The 18,769-nt window shown below is 62.6% G+C and overlaps 2 protein-coding genes across 4 annotated transcripts; both read right to left on the reverse strand.

The window, feature by feature from the left end:
• Positions 1 to 833: 833 nt before the first annotated feature.
• On the reverse strand, positions 834 to 7,415 carry ABCB6 (ATP binding cassette subfamily B member 6 (LAN blood group)). The gene is given in 21 exon segments (XM_075710349.1): positions 834 to 1,136; positions 1,237 to 1,305; positions 1,504 to 1,598; positions 1,703 to 1,815; positions 2,122 to 2,296; positions 2,502 to 2,606; positions 2,819 to 2,876; positions 2,992 to 3,077; positions 3,175 to 3,238; positions 3,344 to 3,420; positions 3,509 to 3,553; positions 3,555 to 3,635; positions 3,771 to 3,836; positions 3,923 to 4,032; positions 4,118 to 4,239; positions 4,326 to 4,518; positions 4,762 to 4,854; positions 5,064 to 5,253; positions 5,547 to 5,684; positions 6,225 to 6,756; positions 7,393 to 7,415. Coding segments are annotated over 20 exon segments (2,523 nt in total). The 5' UTR covers positions 6,741 to 6,756; positions 7,393 to 7,415; the 3' UTR covers positions 834 to 1,009.
• Positions 7,416 to 8,757: 1,342 nt separating this feature from the next.
• On the reverse strand, positions 8,758 to 18,602 carry ATG9A (autophagy related 9A). 3 transcript variants are annotated; one of them, XM_075710942.1, is made up of 14 exons: positions 18,500 to 18,602; positions 18,108 to 18,151; positions 16,705 to 16,769; positions 16,247 to 16,408; positions 16,002 to 16,143; positions 14,263 to 15,011; positions 13,738 to 13,891; positions 13,335 to 13,514; positions 12,202 to 12,447; positions 11,685 to 11,905; positions 11,167 to 11,284; positions 10,749 to 10,971; positions 10,463 to 10,605; positions 8,759 to 10,355 (listed from the first exon to the last, which is right to left on the reverse strand). In XM_075710942.1, exons 1-14 carry the CDS (start codon positions 18,600 to 18,602, stop codon positions 10,350 to 10,352), a joined length of 2,556 nt encoding a protein of 851 aa, XP_075567057.1. In that variant the 3' UTR covers positions 8,759 to 10,349. The 3 variants fall into 3 exon arrangements, with proteins under 3 accessions (XP_075567056.1, XP_075567057.1, XP_075567055.1); XM_075710940.1 differs by lacking the exons at positions 18,108 to 18,151; positions 18,500 to 18,602 and having other exon boundaries at positions 16,705 to 18,081; XM_075710941.1 differs by lacking the exons at positions 16,247 to 16,408; positions 18,108 to 18,151; positions 18,500 to 18,602 and having other exon boundaries at positions 8,758 to 10,355; positions 16,705 to 18,081.
• Positions 18,603 to 18,769: the final 167 nt, after the last annotated feature.

An 18,769-nucleotide genomic window follows, 5' to 3' on the forward strand; every position in this document is an offset into this window, starting at 1 on the left:
GCCCTGTTTTAATGCTGCTGGGGCAGGAACACCTCCCTCCTTCCAGCTCTGCTGCGGGGATCCCCTCCTGGGGAGCAGCAGCACAGAACCCCTTCTTGCAAACACAGCCCTGAGCCTGGAGCCAGCCCTTCCTTGCTGGTGTTTGGAGGTGGGGGGGGGGGGGACACCTGAGTGGGGGGCAGTTGTCCTGCTGGCCTCTTGCAGGGGGGGGTCTGCAGCCATGCGGAGCAGTGCTGCTTTCCCACCCGCTCTCTTGAGCTTCCCTGCTGGACCCGCTCCTGCCTGCGGGGCTGTGCCTGGTTCTGCACAGGGCTGAGCTGCCCCGCTCCAAGCAGCGTACAGCTGGGGGGGGAGTTATCTGCTGGCAGTGCCTCCCTGGGGTGGGAGGTGGGTTCAGTCGGGGCTGAGGGAATGCTGAGACTTGTCAAAGTGCTGCTTGGGAGAAAATAAAAGCATAGCACGAGGCACTTTGGGGGAGCCGTCGCTTGGTGTCCAGCCCAGAGTGGTGCATCTCTGTGGATGGGGGTGCAAGGGGGGGGCCCGTGGGGGTGAAGCGGGCACCAGCTGTGCTGCTGCTTCCTTCCTTCGCCGTTGGGGTGCAGCCCCTGCCCTGCTCAGCCCTTTGTGCGGGGATGGGGCAGGCGCTGACAGCCTGCTCTGCCCCTCGCCCACCTGGGCCCAAGGAGCTCAACCCCGTGGCAGAGCTGTGGTCAACCCAAGGGCACCGGCAGTAACCCTGCCTGCCCCTGCCCGGAGCACGGCCCCCCCGGGGTGGGGGGTCCTGCAGGCGCGTACCCTGCCCAGAGCACACAGACACGGAGCTGGGAAGGACCTGGTTTAAGAAACTACACAACAGCAAAACAAACGGGTACAAATGTAGTGGAGTGTCCAACCCAGCCCCTGCAGCTCCCGGGGAATGCGGGGCCCCAGCCTGCAGCTGGCAAAGGGCTCCCTGGCAGCGCGGGGGCCTGGGCCCCGGTCAGTGTCACAGCAGAACCCCCAGCCATGTTCACGGCCCCTTCTTGCTGCCTGGAGGCTTCTCGGTGCGGCGCTCCTTGCTCTCGTTCTCATCCCCGGCCTGCTGCTGCAGCCACATGCCGGCATACACACCGCCTTTCTGCAGCAGCTCCTCGTGCCTGCGGGGAGAGCGTGGGGGTGCAGGGTCCCAAGCTGGCCCCAGAGCCAGGGAGGGGGTCCCCATGGGCAGACAGCACCAACCCCTACCCCTGCGCTCACCTCCCTCGCTCCGCGATGCGCCCATCCTTGAGCACCAGGATCTGGTCTGCGCCCACCACGGTGGAGAGCCTGCAGGGCAAGGCAGGGTGTTATCCTGGCTCAGAGGGGAGAGGGCCCGGGGGGGTGGTTTGCACAGTGCAAGGAGCCGCAGGGGCTGCCACCTCCCAGGCAGGAGGACAGGTCTGCGAGTCCCTGTGCGGGGGGGGGGGGGCTGGCCAGCCCGGAGAGCTCAGCACCTCCCGGATCAGCCCTTTTCCCCATCCCTACCTATGTGCAACAACGATGGTGGTGCGGTGGGCGCAGACCTTGGCCAGGGAGGCCTGGATGTTCCTCTCGGTCTCTGTGTCGAGCGCAGACGTGGCCTAGGGGAGAGGCAGGGCGTGGGGAAGGGACACGAGCAGCGGAGGCAGCTGATGGGGCAGGGGCTGCTGCAGAGCAGGGCAAGGCTGGGGGCCGCTGCCGTTACCTCATCCAGCAGGATGATGCGGGGACCCTTCAGGATGGTGCGTGCGATGGCGATGCGCTGCTTCTCCCCGCCACTCAGCTTCAGCCCCCGCTCCCCCACCTGGGTGTTGTATCCTGCAGGCACAAGGGCAGAAACGTGCTGTGCTGGTGCCCTCCAAAACAGGGATGGGGACCAAGGCTGTGCTGCGTGGGGGGGGTGTCCTGCCGGGACCACGCAGCTGCCTGGCGCAGCCTCAGCCCATCCCTGCCCAGGGTCTGATTTAGCCCTGGAGAGATGGCAGGGAGAGGCAAAGCAAGGCACAGGGTCCCGCAGGTGTCCCCATGGGGGATGTCCCAAGGACACCCATGAGGGCAGCTACAAGGTCATGGGGGACCCCGGGATGGCAGGGGAGGGCAAGGAGGGGACCGCGGGGGTCTCACCATCGGGGAAGGAAAGGATGCGGTCGTGGATGTCAGCAGCCTGGGCTGCCTCCTGCACCTCCTGGTCAGTGGCCAGGATCCGTCCGTAACGGATGTTGTTGGCGATGGTGTCGTTGAAGAGCACCGTGTCCTGGGGCACCACCCCGATGTGAGCGCGCAGCGACGCCTGCTTCACCTGCGGAGGCGGGCGTGAGGCCTCAGCCAGACACATACCCCCCCGCAAAGACCCCAAACCCCAATCCTACCCCTCGGCTGAGCCCAACACCCTGCTCCTTGCAGGGTGTCTGCTCCAGGGTCCTGCCTGGACCACAGGCTCAGCTGCATCTCCACCCTGCAGCTGGGGGGAACCCCGCCGGTCCCCGGAGGCCTCCCACCCTCACCTGGGAGATGTCCTGCCTGTCGATGCGGATGCAGCCGCCCCGCACGTCGTAGAAGCGGAAGAGCAGGCGGATGATGGTGCTCTTCCCCGAGCCCGAAGGTCCCACCTATACGCAAAGGTAAAGGGACCTGGAGACACCAGAGGCTCCCCGCTGCTGGAGGCCAGGGGCTGCCCCACAAGCCCTACATGCTGCTGGTCAACGAGGAGGAGCGGGACGTGGAGAACAGCCAGGTAATTTCAGTATTTCCATATTTCCCAGCCCCTCTTCCCCCATCCCACCCTCCAGCAGTGAACCCACGCCCATGGTCCCGCTCTCACCAGGGCCAGGGTCTGCCCAGGCATCACAGAGAAGGAGACGTCCTGCAGGATTTCCTTCCTGGGAAAGGGAGACAGAGAGGGACTCAGGGCCACCTCCCCTACCCCACATCCCTGTGCCAGGCCCCATAGCTCGACTTGTCCCACCCTGCCACCCCATGCCCGCCGCCCCGTACCCATCCACGTAGCTGAAGTGCACGTTCTCAAACTCAATCCGCCCGGCCTCCAAGCGCAGGTCGCCGGCGTTCACCGCATCCTTCACCTGCCGGAGGGCGAGACGCGGCCTCAGAGCCAGCCCCTCCCCAGGGCAGGACCACAGGGCCGTGCCAGGGAGCGGGGTCCGGGAAGGTGGCACCCACCTCCTGCTCCTCGTGGAAGAGCTCAAACATGTTCTCCATGTCCACGAAGGAGTTCTGGATCATCCTGGAAGGGGGAAAAGACCAGAGGGAAGGGTTTGGGTGCGTGCATCCCGAAGCAGGTGCCCATGGGGAGGGGGACCCCAGGCACCCCCACAGCTCCCAGCATTACCTGTAGTAAGTCCCGAACCAGTTGAGCGGCGTGTAGAGCTGGATGATGTAGGTGCCGAAGAGGACAAAGTCCCCCACCTGGAAGGGGCAGGGGAGAGGTGCCCGTCACCAGCAGCCCCAGGGCCCCACCCCGGGCAGGGGCTGCCCAGGCTGGCACCAGCCTTACCTGCAGCTTGTTTTCGGTGACGAAGTAGGCGCAGAGTAGGGACCCCCGCCAGCAGCCCCAGGCCGATGACCAGGTTCTGGGTCTGGTTGAGGAGACCCAGCGAGGCACTGACTTTCCACTCCGAGAGCTGGAAGAGGCAAGGTCCTCTGGGATGCTGCCACCTCCAAACCAGACCCACGGTGAGCTCCATCCTCCCCCCAGGTGCCCGTGAGGCTCGGCTCCTTCCCCCCCGACTCCCCTGCTGGTGCCGAGCACCCTGTACCTGGTACTTGACGATGGCATCATTAAAGCGGTTCACCTCGTAGCTCTCTGCATTGTAGTACTTCACCTGCAGGATGCAGAGCTGGGGTCAGCGCCCGGATCAGCCCCCCAGCGCCAGGCAGTGCTCAGCGACCCCCCCACCGCCTGTGGTACCGTCTCAAAATTGAGCAGTGAGTCCACGGCCCGGGACTTGGCCTCGTTGTCCCGTGTGTTCATGTCCCGCCGGTACTTGGTCCTCCACTCAGTGATGAAGATGGTCAGAGCTGCGGCCAGGAGTGGGCGGCATTGGTAGGCGCCTGCTGCCCCACAGCTCAGCATGGCACCCCTGCACCCCGATCCCCTACTCACTCAGGTAGAGGCTCATACACACGAAGATGATGAGGCCAAACCAGGCGCTGAAGACCGAGGTGAAGTAAACGATGCCGATGACAATGTCCGCAATGGTGGGGATGATGCTGAAGACGATGTAGCTAGGGGGTGGGAAGTGGGATGGTGCATCAGCCTGGCCCGGTGGGGCTGCCTGGCCACCCCCCGCCCGCTGCGGGCACGCTCTGACCTGAGCAGGCTGTTGATGCTGCTGGTGCCCCGGTCCACGCTGCGCAGGACCTCACCGGTGCGACGCCCCAGGTGCCAGCGCAGGGACAGCCCGTGCAGGTGGGCGAAGAGCTGCACCTGCACCTGCCGGTTGGTGAACTGCTGCACCCACACCCACAGGAAGGTGCGCAGGTTGCTCACGAAGCCAGTAGAGCCTGTGGAGCACCATGGGACGGTCAGCAGGGACCAACACCACCGGGGCGTGCAGCTAGCTCAGAAAGCCCAGCTGAGAAAGAGGGATTTGGGATGGGGCTCCCCCCGCTGTCCCCAAGCTGGGACCAGCCCTGGTTGCTGCTCCCAAGAGAGAGCAGCAGTGATGGGGGCAGCCACCCCAGCCCTGGCATGACGTGCCCCACGCTGTCTCTCCCCAGCGCCCCATCCTTCCCGGTGGTCCTTACCAGCACCTCCACCCTGCAGGAACTTCAGCCCCACGTAGATGCAGACAGTCCAGGCCAGGGTGTGCCAAGGAACACCCTCTGTCAGCTCGTTCACTGGGGAGAGGGCGGCAAGGGTCAGGGCAGAGGGGCAGGGAGCATCGCCGGGTGCCCCATGGGAACCAGCCCCAGCACCCACCGCTGGTCTCTGACCCCCTGGACCCTGCTCCTGCCAGGTTCCTGCAGCCCCCCAGGTCACTCGCGACACCCCCCAGCACTTGGTGAGGCCGTGGGCAGCCTCACACGCCGAGCTCCAGGTGCCTCACCAATGTTCTTGTAGTAGATGGGGACGAAGACGTTGATGGCCCGCTCCAGCCCCATGAGCGCCATGCAGAACAGCACCAGCCCCTGCAGCAGGTGGTTGCCCCTCGGCCACATGTATGGCACTAGCAGCCGCAGCTTCCTCCGGAAATCCTTCCATGTGGAAGTGGTCCTGCTGGCATTGGGCAGGAGCGGCTGGGGGAGAGCAGAGTGAGGGGTCACTGTCTTGGCACCCCAGCCCAGATGGCAATGGCCCCGGCGAACACCCCACCAAGAAAACCAGCCCCGTCCTCCCAGGGTCCCCACTCCACCCTCCCAGCAGGGCCGCATCCTGCTGACGGCGGGCAGGGAGCTTGGGCAGCCCTAAACCTCACTCCTCCCCGGTCTCCTGAAGATGCTGATCATCTTCATCAAGACAGCTGTACTTTCATTTTGTCCCCGCCTCCTCCCTGCCCATGTCCCCAAACTGCTCCAGCCCCAGGACTCACCTGGCTGTTCTCTACGTCCCGCTCCTCCTCGTTGACCAGCAGCATGTAGGGCTTGTGGGGCAGCCCCGGGGCCTTCATACCCAGGACGAAGAGCATGAATGTGCAGATGTAACACAGCAGCCAGAAGCCGAACTGCACCTGGATGGAGAGTGGGGGGGTCAGCACCACAGCCAGCCCTTGGCACAGCCCGGCCGGGCATGGGATGGATATGAGCCGAGAGAGGCAAGGAGCAGGGCTCGGGGATGGGGTGCAGTGCAGCCAGGGGAGAGGGGACACCCCATGCAGCTCAGCGGGACACCCTGGCTGAGCACAGCACCTCAGGCAGCACCCAGACCCCTTCCTTCCTCCCTGCCATGTCTGGCCCTGTGCCCTCTGGCCTGGGGTGCCCCTACCCTGGGGGGAGCAGGGAGGTAAAGGGCTGAGGGGAGCAGGCAGACACCCCCTGCCCCTGTGCCTGGGGCTGGGCCAGGCAGAAGCAGGACCAGAGCCAGATGGGGGCATGGAAAGATGTGCGATAGCTGGACTCGGGGCTGAGACATGTGACAGATGCATGGGTGCAACCCAGAAGCACATGCACCCTGGGCATGGCCAGGCACGGCATGCACACTCCACCCCAGCACTGCAATGCTGCAGCCCCCCCCAAAGGGCCCAAGTCCCCCTTCCCTGCCCCCAGCCCACCTTCTGGTTGGTGTCCTCCAGTGCCCACCACCACAGCGGGCTCCTCCAGCACACCAGGGTCAGGTTCTCGGCGGCGAAGGCCAGCGCCCAGAAGAGGAGGAGGACGGTGCCATGGCCCCGTGTCCGGTCGTGCACCAGCACCCGCGTGTGCTCCAGCTGCAGGAGGGCGACGGCGCAGCCCCAGCTGAGGGCCCAGAGGCAGGCATGCAGCAACATGTACCCGTACAGCCGTCCTGGCCCCGCCACTTGCCACAGCAGCCCACCGAAGGGCTGCAGGGCCAGGAGCAGGGACAGCAGGACCTGGCCACGGTAGAGGTGGGAGCGGGGGATGTACTTGGGCTCCATGGTGCGGCCAAAGCGGACGTAGCAGGCGTACTGCAGGGCGCCCAGCAGCAGGCAAACGCTCAGCAGCACAGCTGGCACCAGCGTGAAGAAGAAGCAGGGCTGGAAGCCCTGCTGGACCCAGGCCTGGGCGATGGAGCTGTTGCCCTCACAGTAGCCCCCCAGCACCGCCATCCTGGCAGGTCACCCTCTGTGGAGAGAAGAGGAGCTGGAGGAAGGTCGCAGGATGGGCTGTTAGGTACGGCTGCAACGAGGGACCCAAGGCGGGATGGCACAGCCAAGCAGAGGGGGACACTCATGGGGACAGGGGCAAGCAGCACTGGACACGGCAGAGGGGACACACGTGCATGCAAGCACGGCCAGCTCTGCATGGGGATGAACACGAGCACCGCGCCAGGATCCGCTCGCAGGGCTTTGCCAATGCCCTGGGCGGGGGGGGCAACACTGCACTGGGCCCCCCCGAGCCACTTGGGCCCTTGGGGGGGCCCCGGACACGGGGGGCAGTGAGACCGCAGGGACAGGAAGGCAGTGGGGTGCCGGGACCGGTCTTGAGTCGGGGGGAGCAATGGGGGCAACGCAGCGGCAGTGCGGCGGGGGGGGGGGGGGGGGGTAACGCAGGGGATGCACGGGGGAAGCGCAGGGCAACGCTGCGGCAAGGCGAGGCCAAAAGCAGGGGCCACGCCGGGGCGAGGCAGCGGCCGTGCCGGGCAATGCCCGGGCGGTGCCGGCGCCGCTTGGCCCCGGGACAGCCGGTCCCGGCGCTGCCGCCGCCCCGCTGCCCGCGCAGCCGCCCCGCCGCCCCGCCCGCGCCCCCGCGCCCGCTCACCTGCCCCGGGCCCGCCGGCCCCGGCCCGCTCCGGGCCCCCGCGCCGCCGCCAGCCGCCGCCCGCCGGGCCCCGGCGCCGCTCCGCCCCGCCCCGCTCCCCGCCCCTGCGCCGGCACCGCCGGGCTCCTGCGCGCCCTCCCCGGCACCGGGCCCGCGCCCCAGCCCGCACCCCGGGGCGCATCCCCCGGACCCCCGGGGCCTCGGTGCCCGGCCCCGCGCCCCCCGCCCCGCTGCAGGGAGGGGACCGGGGAGGTGTCGGCGGCGTGGGACGCGCTCCCGGGCCGGGGGCCGAGGCGGGGTCCCCGAAGCCGAGGCGAGGCGTCCCGCTCCCGCTTATCGCCGCCGCCAGCCCGGCGCTGCGGCACCGCGATAGCCCCCGCCGGCCCGGCGAGGTCCCGGCCCGCCGCAGAGGTCAGGCAGGACGGGGCTCTGCCAGCCCCGGGGATAAATATAGCCCCTGCCTCCCCCCCCCGCGGCCCCCGGGATCGAGCTCCGGGGAGCTGCCAGCCCAGGCGGAGCGGCCGGCAGGCACCTCGCAGCCTCCCGCCGCCATCACAGGCGCCAGCTCCTCCGGCTTCCTCCGTCCTCCACGCCGTAGCCGGGTCCAGGGGGGCCGCACGGTGCTGCGGAGTGAAGGGAGACTCGGACGCGAGCAGGGATGATACAGCCCATCTTTATTAGACGGCTATACAGCTGTACAGTGAGGGCACGGGAGGTGCGATACCGCGCTCCCCGGGGACCCCCACGCCCGCACGCCCCGGGAGAGGATGAGGAAGAGGGACGCGCCATGCACATGGGACACTGACGACACAAGCACGACATGCGGCAAGGACTCGGGCCTGCTCCTGCCTGGCCTATCCTTCCTGCCAGCCCAGGGAAAGGCCCAGGCTTCCTCCCCGCCCCAGAGCCCTGTCAGCCTTCAGCCGCTCAGCCTAGGGATCAGCAACAAATCTGCCGGGAAGCCCCGGGGAAGGCTCACCTCCATGCAGGATGGTAGCCCAGGTGCGAGGGGAAGCCACTGGAAAGCTTGGGTTCCCGGGAAATTTGCTTTCAGTTTCCCTTTGCCATGCCTTGACAGCCCCAAGCCGGAGCTGCTGCGGAGTCGTTGCAGCCGCTCCTCCATGGGAGGACCCCAGCAGCACACAGGCCTGCAGGGCTCCGGCTTGGCTCAGTCCTGACCCCATCCTGAGCTCTGCTTAGCACGCTCCCTTTGGTCTCTCACAGACCCCAGAGCAGTTGCAGCTCCGGTTGGTCGGTCCCACCCCATCGCAGCAGGGAACGTGCCACCCCCAAAGAGCCTGCCTCTGCGTGAGCACCCCTGTCCCGCTCGTGCCCTGGCTACCTGGGCGCACGCAGCCCTGCAGTGCTGGGAGCAGCCGGCTCACTGGTGTGCGCCCAGCCCAGGCTCAAAGGGCAGAGGCAATAACCCTGGCAGGGGAAGAGAGGCAGCCCTGGACTCCAGGGATGGCAGAGGAGGGCCTGCGGTGCTTGCAGAGGGCATGGCAAAAGCAAGCAGCCCCTGCCACAGGCAAGGGGAGGGAGGGAGGGGAAAGCAAAGCCTGGCAGGGGTTAGCAGGGATGCAGATCCTCACAAGCTGCCACTAGAAGAAAGGAGAGGGAAACCAGGATGGTGGAAAGGTCTTGCCTCAGGCCACGCTCCACAGCCAGGATGCTGATCCCCCACCACCAGCACCCCAGGGCTGGGGTTTACCTCTCCCTTCTGGGTTCAAGGCACCCCTCCTTACCCCCCCAGGCACGAGCCAGCTGCTTGGTATATGGTCTCCACGGCAGCCAAAGCCATGTTGCAAGCAAAAGGATGGTTTCAGGAGGGAAGGAGGAGCTGGGAGCGCCTGGGTGAGATTGCTTGGGGAAGAGGAAAGGCCCGATACCACAGAAACGGCCACATCAGGAGGACAGACCCAATGCACCACAGCCTGGACATGGGGAAAAGGCCTTTATCATGCTTGGGGGAAGGGAACCAATACACAGAGCACAAGAGCTTCAGGGTGGGCTCCAAGGGGGCTGTGAACACTCCCGGGAGACGCCGGGCTGCCCCACCCTGGGGTCTCTTTGGCACTGCAGGAGGGCCCGCTAGCAGCCTGCATCCCACGGGTGCTGCGCAGGGGGAGGACGCTGCCCTAGCCCAGAGGTATGGCAGAGAGGCTGCCAGCTGGGGGGGATATCAGGGACCCCACCGATCCTTCCTTGTGTGCAGGGTACGGGGCAGCTGTCATGGGAGTTAGGGAAGAGCTGCAGCATCCCCAGATCCCAGCCAGAGCTGTTCCCACCAGCTCTAGATCCCACCCCTACCCACACCAGCAGCAGCTGGGGCCTGTCCCTCTGCAGGGTGCTGGGGCAGAGGGGTGGGTGACTGCCCCACTGCTGTCCTGCTCTGGGCTGAAGGGCACAACATTGTCCTCTCCAGGGCGAACATGGTCCTGGGCACCTCCCCAGGGCCGCAGACAGGGCAGGCGTGGTGCTACAGGCCGAGCTAGACCCCCCAACAGCTCCTGCCTTCACGTTGGCGGCAGGTCCCAGCTCCGGGCAGACATCTGGAGCTGGTGTCATCTCACATCCCTTTGAAGAGCAGCTGCTGCTGCCACCTCCAAGCCAGTCCACAGCTCCCCACTGCTAGTCCTGTCATGTCAGCTTTCGCAGGCTCTGCAGCGATCCTCTGACACGGACGACACAGATGTGAACACAGACACAGGTATGTACTCACACACGCATTCACCCCACGAGTCAGAGTGGCGTTGACTTGACACACGGCTGGACACAAAGTGCCACCGCAAAGCCGCCGACCTGGCAGTTTTGTCTCTTCGGCAATTGATGGCAACAAAATGGAGCCCAGGACTATCCTGTCCACTTGGGACGGGAGAAGAATCAGGCTGACGCCACATCCTGCTGCCCAGGCGGCTCCCAGTCTGCAACCCCCATGAGATCCCCAGTCTACAAGGCTATACCTGCAAGACAGAGAGGAGATGTGGCACCTATCGGGACCAGCTGCCAGCACCCCAACCTTGCATCCCGAGTACACCTTGCCCCTCTCAGCCACAGCCTTCATCCCTACCTTGTGGATCTGTGGTGGAAGCTCATCCTCTGAGCTCTCCTCTGGCACGGGCTCTGGGTGTCTCGCTGACTGCCCGTCCTCAGCCCAGCCTCCCAGAGGGAGGCGGGAGAAGTGTGATGAGGCTTTGTGTACTGTGCCCGGGTCTGCAGGTGAGGCAAGGAGGAAGATTAGCTACCTGGGGGCCTGTCAGTCTTCAGGGGCAGGCAGGCTGCTCGTGCCAGTCCATACAGGGCATCGATTATGGGGCTCTGCCCCAGAGCTCAGATCTCTGCCCTGGCTCCCGTACCTGTGATGCCACCGTATCGCCGCTGGAAGCCGGTCTGCAGCGTGGCCGTCTCCTCGGCAGGCTGCCGCGGTGAGGAGAAGGGGTAGCTGGCAGAGCGAGGGATGGGGATGGGGGCACCCCGCTGAGCGTCCAGCTCCTCGTGAGCGCTCTCCCCACTCTCGTCACTCTCTCGCCGGTGCCAAGTGTGCCGCTCGGGCTCCAGCTGGGCGTGCTGCTTGTGCAACTGAAGGCCAAGACACGAGTGAATCAGCTGTGTGGGAGAGCACAGATGCCCGAACAGAACCCTCTCCCCAACACTGCACACACACTGGTCTCAGCTCTCACTCACACCGGCATTCCGGTCATTCCAGACAGGGCACCCCAGTCCTGCCTGTCCTGCCCCGCGACCCTCTGGCTGGCCCAGCTCCAGCCTGCTCACCTCATGCATGTAGAGTGCGTGGAGACTCATCTCAGTGGAGGCGTACTCCGACAGGATCATGCTCTGTAGCTGACCTTCCCAGGCGCTGCTACCCGAGCTCATGGTCCTCGCATCAGCACTGCCATGGGACACACAAGTGGTATTTGCTGCCCAGGTGCCCCCCACGCCGCCCAGCCCCTCTCTGCTCTAACGCCAGGCGTGCAGACACCTGCTCCTGGGCTGGGTAGGAACAGGCCCTCTGTAGCATCTCCCCAGATACACAAGATGACCAGCCCTGCTATGGCACTGCCTCTTCCCTACCAGGGGTTTCTCACCACTGTGGTACCTACAGGAGAACACCAGAACCTTAACACTGTCCTTTGGGGACAGCCTAAGCACCTGCTTATGAACATGCCCCTTGCTGGCCCAGGCTGCAGAGACAAATGCCACCGTGTACCTAGGACAACAGGATGGCAATCGGACGAGGGTTTAGGGAATTTGCAAGGTGTCTGGCCATGCCTCTCCAGCCTGCAGCTTACCCAGAGGCTGTCATGGCACTGGCGCTGCGAGGCTGGGCTCCCTCTCCATCCCTTCCTGCTGTCTGGAAGCCGCTGGGAGGCTGCTGGGCAGACTGGAGCGGGGAGAAGGAACGCAGGGCTGAGGCCACTTCGGAGAGATGGCGGGAGGCCTGTCCGTCCCGGCCCATGTGGAAGCCCAGTGCTGAGGAGCCCGCTATCACATTGGCAATCAGGCTGTGAGGCTGCAGAGTTGAAAGGGAGAGAATCTCTGTCCTGTGCAGACTTGGAGGCCTGATCCCTGCCAGGGACACAGAACTGAGGCACCCCAGCTCTCTCAGCCCCTCCCCCACCTCACAGTGCCCCAGGACAGCCTGCTGCCTTCTCTAGAAATCCAGCAGCAGTCCTAACTAGTGCTGATTTATCACATTTGCATCCCCAGATACAGCCCAGCCAAGGGCAAAACTGCCCAGAGGGTATCAGTTTGCCAGCACCCAGCAAGCACCCCAAGAACACCCCGCATCTGCCCCAGCCTGGGCACCTCTGACTCTGACTGCAGGGACTGGATGGAGCTGAAGAGGGCGTTTTCGGGGAGCACAGCCTGCTGAGCCAGCGCCACGCTGCTGTCCCGGTGCACCCGCTCCTTCAGGAAGCCGATGAAGGCCGTGCTCTCGCGAGGCGGCTGCCATTTGGGGTTGGTGATGGCAAAGTGCATGAGGGACAGCTCTGTCTTGCCATCCTCGGCCTGCTGGTAAATGGAGGCTTCCGTCTTTCCTGCCGACATCCACTGCAGAGCACAGACAGGTAATGAGGGACAGGATCTGCTTTACATCCCCGCCAGGCCTGGGAATCCTGCAATCAGTCTGGGCAAAGCACGCAACACCCAGCATAAGCTGGGCCACGGCTCCACATGTAGCAGGCGCTACACCAAAAGCCCCACGCTAGGCTCAGCCCTTGCAGCCTGGGGAAGAAGCGGTGAGCACATCATCTTCTACCTCCACCCCAGAACATGCATCGCTGCAAGGGAACCAGAGAGATGGGGACTAGTCACAAAATCCAGAGCTGAAACTCTCATCTTGCACTCTCCAGCTCTTGGCAGGAGCAACTACAGCCAACAAATGACTGTTCTTAAAAGCTTCCTGCCACAGTGAGTCCACCCCTTCCCTAGTTCATGGCCCTGTCACTAGGGAGCCTTTCCTGACAAGTAACCTAAATTCCCAGGCACAGGAAACAGATGGATCCCCTTTCCCTCCACACTAGATTTTACATAATAAAAAATGCTTCCCATCTCCTTGAGGCTGCCTCTCCCCTGGGCACAAGCAGCCCAGCTTCTTTAAGTCAGTTCTCAGTGGTCATGCTTTCTAAATGTCCAAATAACCCCATTCCTCTCTCCTGAAGACACACGACTTGATTGTGAAGACAGGCAAGGACATCAAATAAAGAAATGACAAAGCCTCGTTCACAAAATATCAAGTTAATAATCACAGCTGGGCCACAAGAGCCTTCTGGGGCTGGTGACCTGTGCTGGCAGCCCCAGACACCCAGCAGAGAGGTGGGTGGCTGGGCTGGGCTGTGGGCTCCCAGGAGTGGCAAGTTACGGCCTTTCATGGGTCTAAAGGACCAGACATGCTGGTGGGGAGCCCAGGCTACTCTCCCACCACCCACGGGACGTACCGCTGGGTGGCCATGCTGGCGCACGTCCATCTGGGCAAAGGAGCAGGTGTCGCCCACACCCACCACCTCCACCGTGAAGTTGCGGAAGAAGTCAACGATGTCCAACGACTTGGGCCGCAGGCAGACGATGAGGATCAGGGGGGTGATGATGGGACTCAGGAGCTCCTCCAGGATGAAGACCTGAGCACAGAGATGATGGGCTCAGCACAAGCTTGAGGATGTCAAAAAACCCACAATCCCAAAGCCAGCTCCCAGCTCCAGCCCATCTTCTGGGGCAGAGTGTCTCTGAGAAAGCTGCCTTGTTCCTCTGACAGCCCAGGAGCTGCTCAGCTTTCCAGCAGCTTCTCCCTCCTCCAGGGATAGGGGCGAGTCCCCATCCCAGCCCCTTGCAAGCCAAGCTCACCGCTTTGTACTGGAAGAGCTGGGCAAACTCGTCCCTGGTCTCATAGCGGTGGGCATTGCCCTGCCAGTGGTCAGGCATGTAGTGGATGTGCGCCAGGATGACTCGCAGCAGCTGCTCTGGGCAAAACACCAGGTGCTGGTCGGGGATGAAAGACCTGTAGGACAGGGAAACATCACAGCATCACACCTCGGTTCCTGGGAGATTTCATCTTGGGAGGGCAGGGTGACCAGCCCGTATCACAGCTCCACCTCTAGCCTTCGTGCCCAACCCAAACCTTCCTGCCAGCCCCGCCCTGGGGTGTTGCTGTATAGCTCCAGCAACACCCTTCATATCACAGAACCACTGCACTCAAGATCACCACTACTCCCTTCTCCTGCCTGCTCCTGGCTCTCCCTAGCCGTGCCCTTCACTCAGGCAGATTCACGTCCACTTGCAAACAAAGAGCATGTTTGCATGGACGGTTGTCAGCCTCACTGCTCCCCACAGCGCTGCCAGGAGCACGGGGGCAGCACAGACCCACCTCACCTGCACACCGTGATGCCCACCCCGAGCAGGGTGACTGTGGTCAGGACATGCTCGACTGCCAGCACGTCCTCATCGTAGATGGTGAGAGCAATGAGTACAGCCAGGATGGAGCCAGCAAAGAAGGCCACGTTCTTGGCCACGATGGTGAGGAGCGGGGAGATAAAGCAGTTCATGTACTTGGAAGCTGGTTTGTACCCCTTGCTGAGGCGTGAGTGCAGTTCGTGGTCCAGCTCGTTGAAGTGACGGAGGTAACAGCGGCCGTAGAGAGACCAGCAGCGGGCACCCAGGCTGCCTGGCTCCCGCTTCAGGATTTCTGTGTAGCTGAAGAAGGCGTAGAGGATCTGCCAGATGAGGATGAGGGGGCAGAGGAGGAAGTTAGCAATGCCAATCCAGAGGATACGAGTGCTGAGCTTCTCAGCCAGCTCCAGGCGGTTCCCGGCCCGCTTGTACTCGGACTTCAGGCTCCACTCGTTCTCAAAGAGGGAGCCAGGCCCCCAGAAGAAGATGAGCTCAAAGTTGTACTTGAGCCCACGTGTGTAGAAGACAGTGTCACCTAGCAGAGGCAGGCGGAAGCGGATGGGCAGCAGCGACTTGTTCACCATGGCCACCATGTAGTTCTTGAAGCGGAGGATGCGGTGGTAGATGTCCAGCTCCGTCAGCTCCTTCTTGTGGATGCAGATCTGGTGCTCCTTCTGGATCTGCACAATGCGGGCCTGCACCTCCTGCCAGGTGTAGTATGGCAGGGTGGACTGCAAGGGGGCAAGCGGCAAGGTTAGGGGCAGGATGTGTCCAGGGACAGAGGCTGGGCTGAGCCCACTCAAACAGCAGGTCCCAGCACACGCCTCGGGACGCTGGCGAGGCACATGCAACACCAGAACATGAGGCACCTCCCTGCACCACTTCAGCCTGCGGCGAGCAAACCCCACACCTTGCCCCGGTGCCCTTTACCCCTAGATTAGTGCAGATGACTATTTCCCAGCCACTCACATGCCAGCTGCCTTGAAGGCACAAACACAGCTCCAAGCTCCCATGGGTCCTCCCAGAGCTGCCATTTGGAGTCAGCAGGGAGACATGAACAGGGGAAGGGACTTAAGCAGTGTCCTGGAGGGAGTCTGTAGAAAAGCTGGGGACAAACCAAGCTTCTAGGCTCACCCCACCTTTCTCAAGACACGGTCTCTCCTCAAAGGATGCGCCCGCACCTTTTGATGTTGTCCATCACAGAAAGGACTCTGGACTAGGATATATGTGCAAGCCTCAAATCCCATGGATATATGTGCAAGCCTCAAACCCCATCTTTGACACACCAATCTCCAGTGTGGCCTTCACCAACTGGGCAGGTCCATGCCTCAGTTTCCCACCCAGTAAACAAGGAAAATTATATTGTCTACAACCCCGGGAGGTACGAAGATATCCTCACTTATGCCTTCTCTGTTGAAAGGCATCACAGAAAAGGCCATCACCGAAGAATAAACATATTGGGTGACAGATGGCAGAGGCGTGTGCCAGCAGGCAGAGAGGCAGGCTGGGCGGAGAGGGGTTAACACGCAGTAAGTTGGCTGCTGGAAAAGACACTGAAAGGAGACCCATGTGGTTATGGAGCAGAGGGAAGAGCATTCGGCACAGGTCTCCGGAGAAGCTGGCTCTGGAGAGGAGTGAAGGCGAGCTGCTTCTCACCACTCAGCAAATGCCTCCCACATCCCTTAGTGGCCCTGCACGTGGCCCTTGGCCCAGCTACTTACCATGGGGATTTTGAGTGCATTGATATAGAAAGAGTGAATCTCCCAGTAGCAGCAAATGTTGTAGATAAATTTGACGAGTCGGTGGATCCAGAAAACCCCAGCTATCACCAGTATGCAGATGAGGAAGCTGTTTGCCTGGATTCTGCAAGCAAGAAGAGGCAAGTAGTGGGAGACTGGCCCAGGCAGGTGCCCTGAGTACCTGAGAAAGCAAGAGCAGTGGCTAACATGCCCTCCTCTGCCCCTACCTTGCACTGCAGACATTCGGAGGCAGGAAGGCATCTGGCAGAGTCACCTTAATGGGCTCACTGGGATGTTGGCTGTGATTTACTGCTTTGTTGGCAAAAAGGATGTCGTAATCAACACAGCTGATAAGAAAGGTGGTGAATGCCACCACAAAGATGAACTGCCTGTGAAAAAAGGGAGCAGGCATGAGGGAATTGCCCTTCTGCCCCCCAAAACATGAAGCAGGCAGGGACATGCATCATGGAGGTGCATTCCCACAGCCATGGCAGCAGGAAAGCTCAAGGGCACCAGTTCCTTGAAATGGAGTGTAAGTTTAGGGCACGGAAAACTCTAACGAAGGGGAGACAGGACAACTGTAAAGGGAACCCTCCCACCCACACAGCTGCAGGAGCTCAGCAGATTCCTGTGGCTGTTCCCCAGGAACTATCACAGCCACAACAGAGGGGTAACCTGTACTTACATGAGCTCAAAGATCTCTCCAATGAGCATGCAGGTGAAGCCATTCTTCTGATGCAGGTTATAGACGTGAAAGCTATGGTCAAGGAGAACAGTCTGGAGGCTCTTTCCCTCTGACAAAGGATGGACAGGCTTCTGTCCCACTGACATCTGCAGCCCCCCAGCCAAGTCTCCCTCCACCACCAATGGAAACCCCCTCACATCCCTACTCATCAGCAAGCTAGTTCTCCACTGCAGGGAAACACACTCTGCCCAGGTAAAGCACAGCTGGGATAAGAGGACTTGGCTCCATCCAAGCTCCTTTCTTCCTCCACCCAACACCCAGAGGGGGATCTGTCCCAGCACAGAGCAGAAACTCAGTGCGCCCTCAGGCAGTACAAGGGTGGGCAGGGCAGGACAACACAGAGACAGGCAAAAATGCATTTAATACCCCCAGCACATGTGACTAGTACCCCCTGCTCCCAAACCCTGCTAATGGGGTTAGCATAACTAATGCCATTTTCTAAGGCAAGCAGCCATTCTCTGTGACAGATCAGGTTCCCTTCCCTCATTATGAGGCCCTGAAGGTCCTGTGAACCAAGTAGACAAAGCAAACAGATTTCTTCTTCCCCTCCCTACCAGCCTCAAGATTCCTGGGTGCGAGGCCGATTACTCCCTTCCTTACCGGCCTTGAAGGTCCCAGGCATCCAGCCAACCTGGTGGCAGTGACGCCCCTGTCACAGAACAGGGCAGCGTAACAGCACCCAGAGCACTGTCCGCAAAATCAAAGAGTCCGAAGTGGGAACTTGGACTGGAACTGCTGCTGGACAGTGAGACCCGGGACTCCCGGGTGGCTGGGGATGCCTCCATCATCATCTGCTTCCTCCGAGGATTGAGCGAGTGACTCGTATGCTTTTATATGATTTTCGAGTCTAGATTATGATTGTTATACTGATACAGCAAACCATATATTAAGATCTGACCCAATGTGCAGAGAGTCCAGGTGATTAGAAACTATAGCCTAAGTGGTGCTATAAAATTTTGTACTACGCTACTTACAAAATTGTACTACACTGATTCTGCTTACAGAAATCCTGTGCTATTCTGATTATAAATTCTGTGCTATGCTAATCATAAAACCCTGTTAAGGAAATAAAGCTTTAACTGTAACTACAGCTTGGCAATGTCATCACTCTGCCAAGGATCCCTAAAAAAATCTGTCTGTCACCTCAGTATTGGGTGACAGCACCCCACAGACAGGGGGGTTCTGCCATCCCCCAGCCCCTCTGGAGCTGCGTGGTGTCCTCTGGAAAGGGGCAGACGCTGCCCCAGCTCTGAGTTACACCAAACTCAGTGTTTCCACCAGCAGTGAGAGCCCAGGAGGTGGTGGGGTGCATCCCACCTGAACCCCGTCCTGCGAAAGGATATGCGAGAGAAGAAGAGGTCCAGGTTCTCGATGTGATGCCACGGAGCTGGAGGAAGAGAAGCGCAGGGTGAGGGGCCCTCCAGCACACCCTGCCTTCCGGCGTGTGGGGCACAAGCCCACCTCTCCCCCCCGTCCCGGCCCCCTCCCCAGGCCCCAAACCGGCCCCACAGCCCCCATCCCCGGCTCCCCTCGGTCCCTGGCTGCTTGCCCCCTCCCCAGCCACCCCGACCAGCCTGGCTCTGCCCCCCGCAGCCCGGACACCGCCCGTCCCCAAGGCCTCCGCCGCCTCACGCTTCCCCACCCTGCTCCCCAGCTCCCCTCAAGCTCAGGCCGCCGCCCCGCCGCCGCCGCCGGCGGCCAGGCCCCAACCCCCGGTGCCGGTGCCGCCGCTCACACTTGGCGCCCTCGGGGACGTGGACGAGGAGGTCACCTCCGCCGGGAGGGGACTCGGTGGAGGAGCTCTCCAGGCGCTGGTACTGCGTCTCGAAGCGGGCCATGGCGGGGCCCCGCTCCGCGCCGCCGCCGCCGCCACCGGGCCCGGCCCGGCCCGGCCCGCTCGGCCCCCGCCCCACGACTGGCGGCCGCGACGCCCAATGGCAGCCGCGGGGCGGGACGGAGGGTGGCCAATGGGAGGGCGGGAGGGCGGGAGGCCGGGCTGAGCCTA

Source organism: Pelecanus crispus, chromosome 5, assembly GCF_030463565.1.
Source record: "Pelecanus crispus isolate bPelCri1 chromosome 5, bPelCri1.pri, whole genome shotgun sequence".
NCBI classification, from domain to species: domain Eukaryota; kingdom Metazoa; phylum Chordata; class Aves; order Pelecaniformes; family Pelecanidae; genus Pelecanus; species Pelecanus crispus.

Excerpts from the sequence above, each read along its gene's own strand:
- ATG9A (XM_075710940.1), bottom strand. The coding sequence starts at position 17,123 with ATGCATTTTTGCCTGTCTCTGTGTTGTCCTGCCCTGCCCACCCTTGTA. Across the intron at positions 13,892-14,262 it reads GTGGGCATCACGGTGTGCAG|GTCTTTCATCCCCGACCAGC; the intron begins GTGAGGTGGGTC and ends CCTGTCCTACAG. Across the intron at positions 10,972-11,166 it reads ACGCACTCTACATGCATGAG|TTGCACAAGCAGCACGCCCA; the intron begins GTGAGCAGGCTG and ends CTTGGCCTTCAG.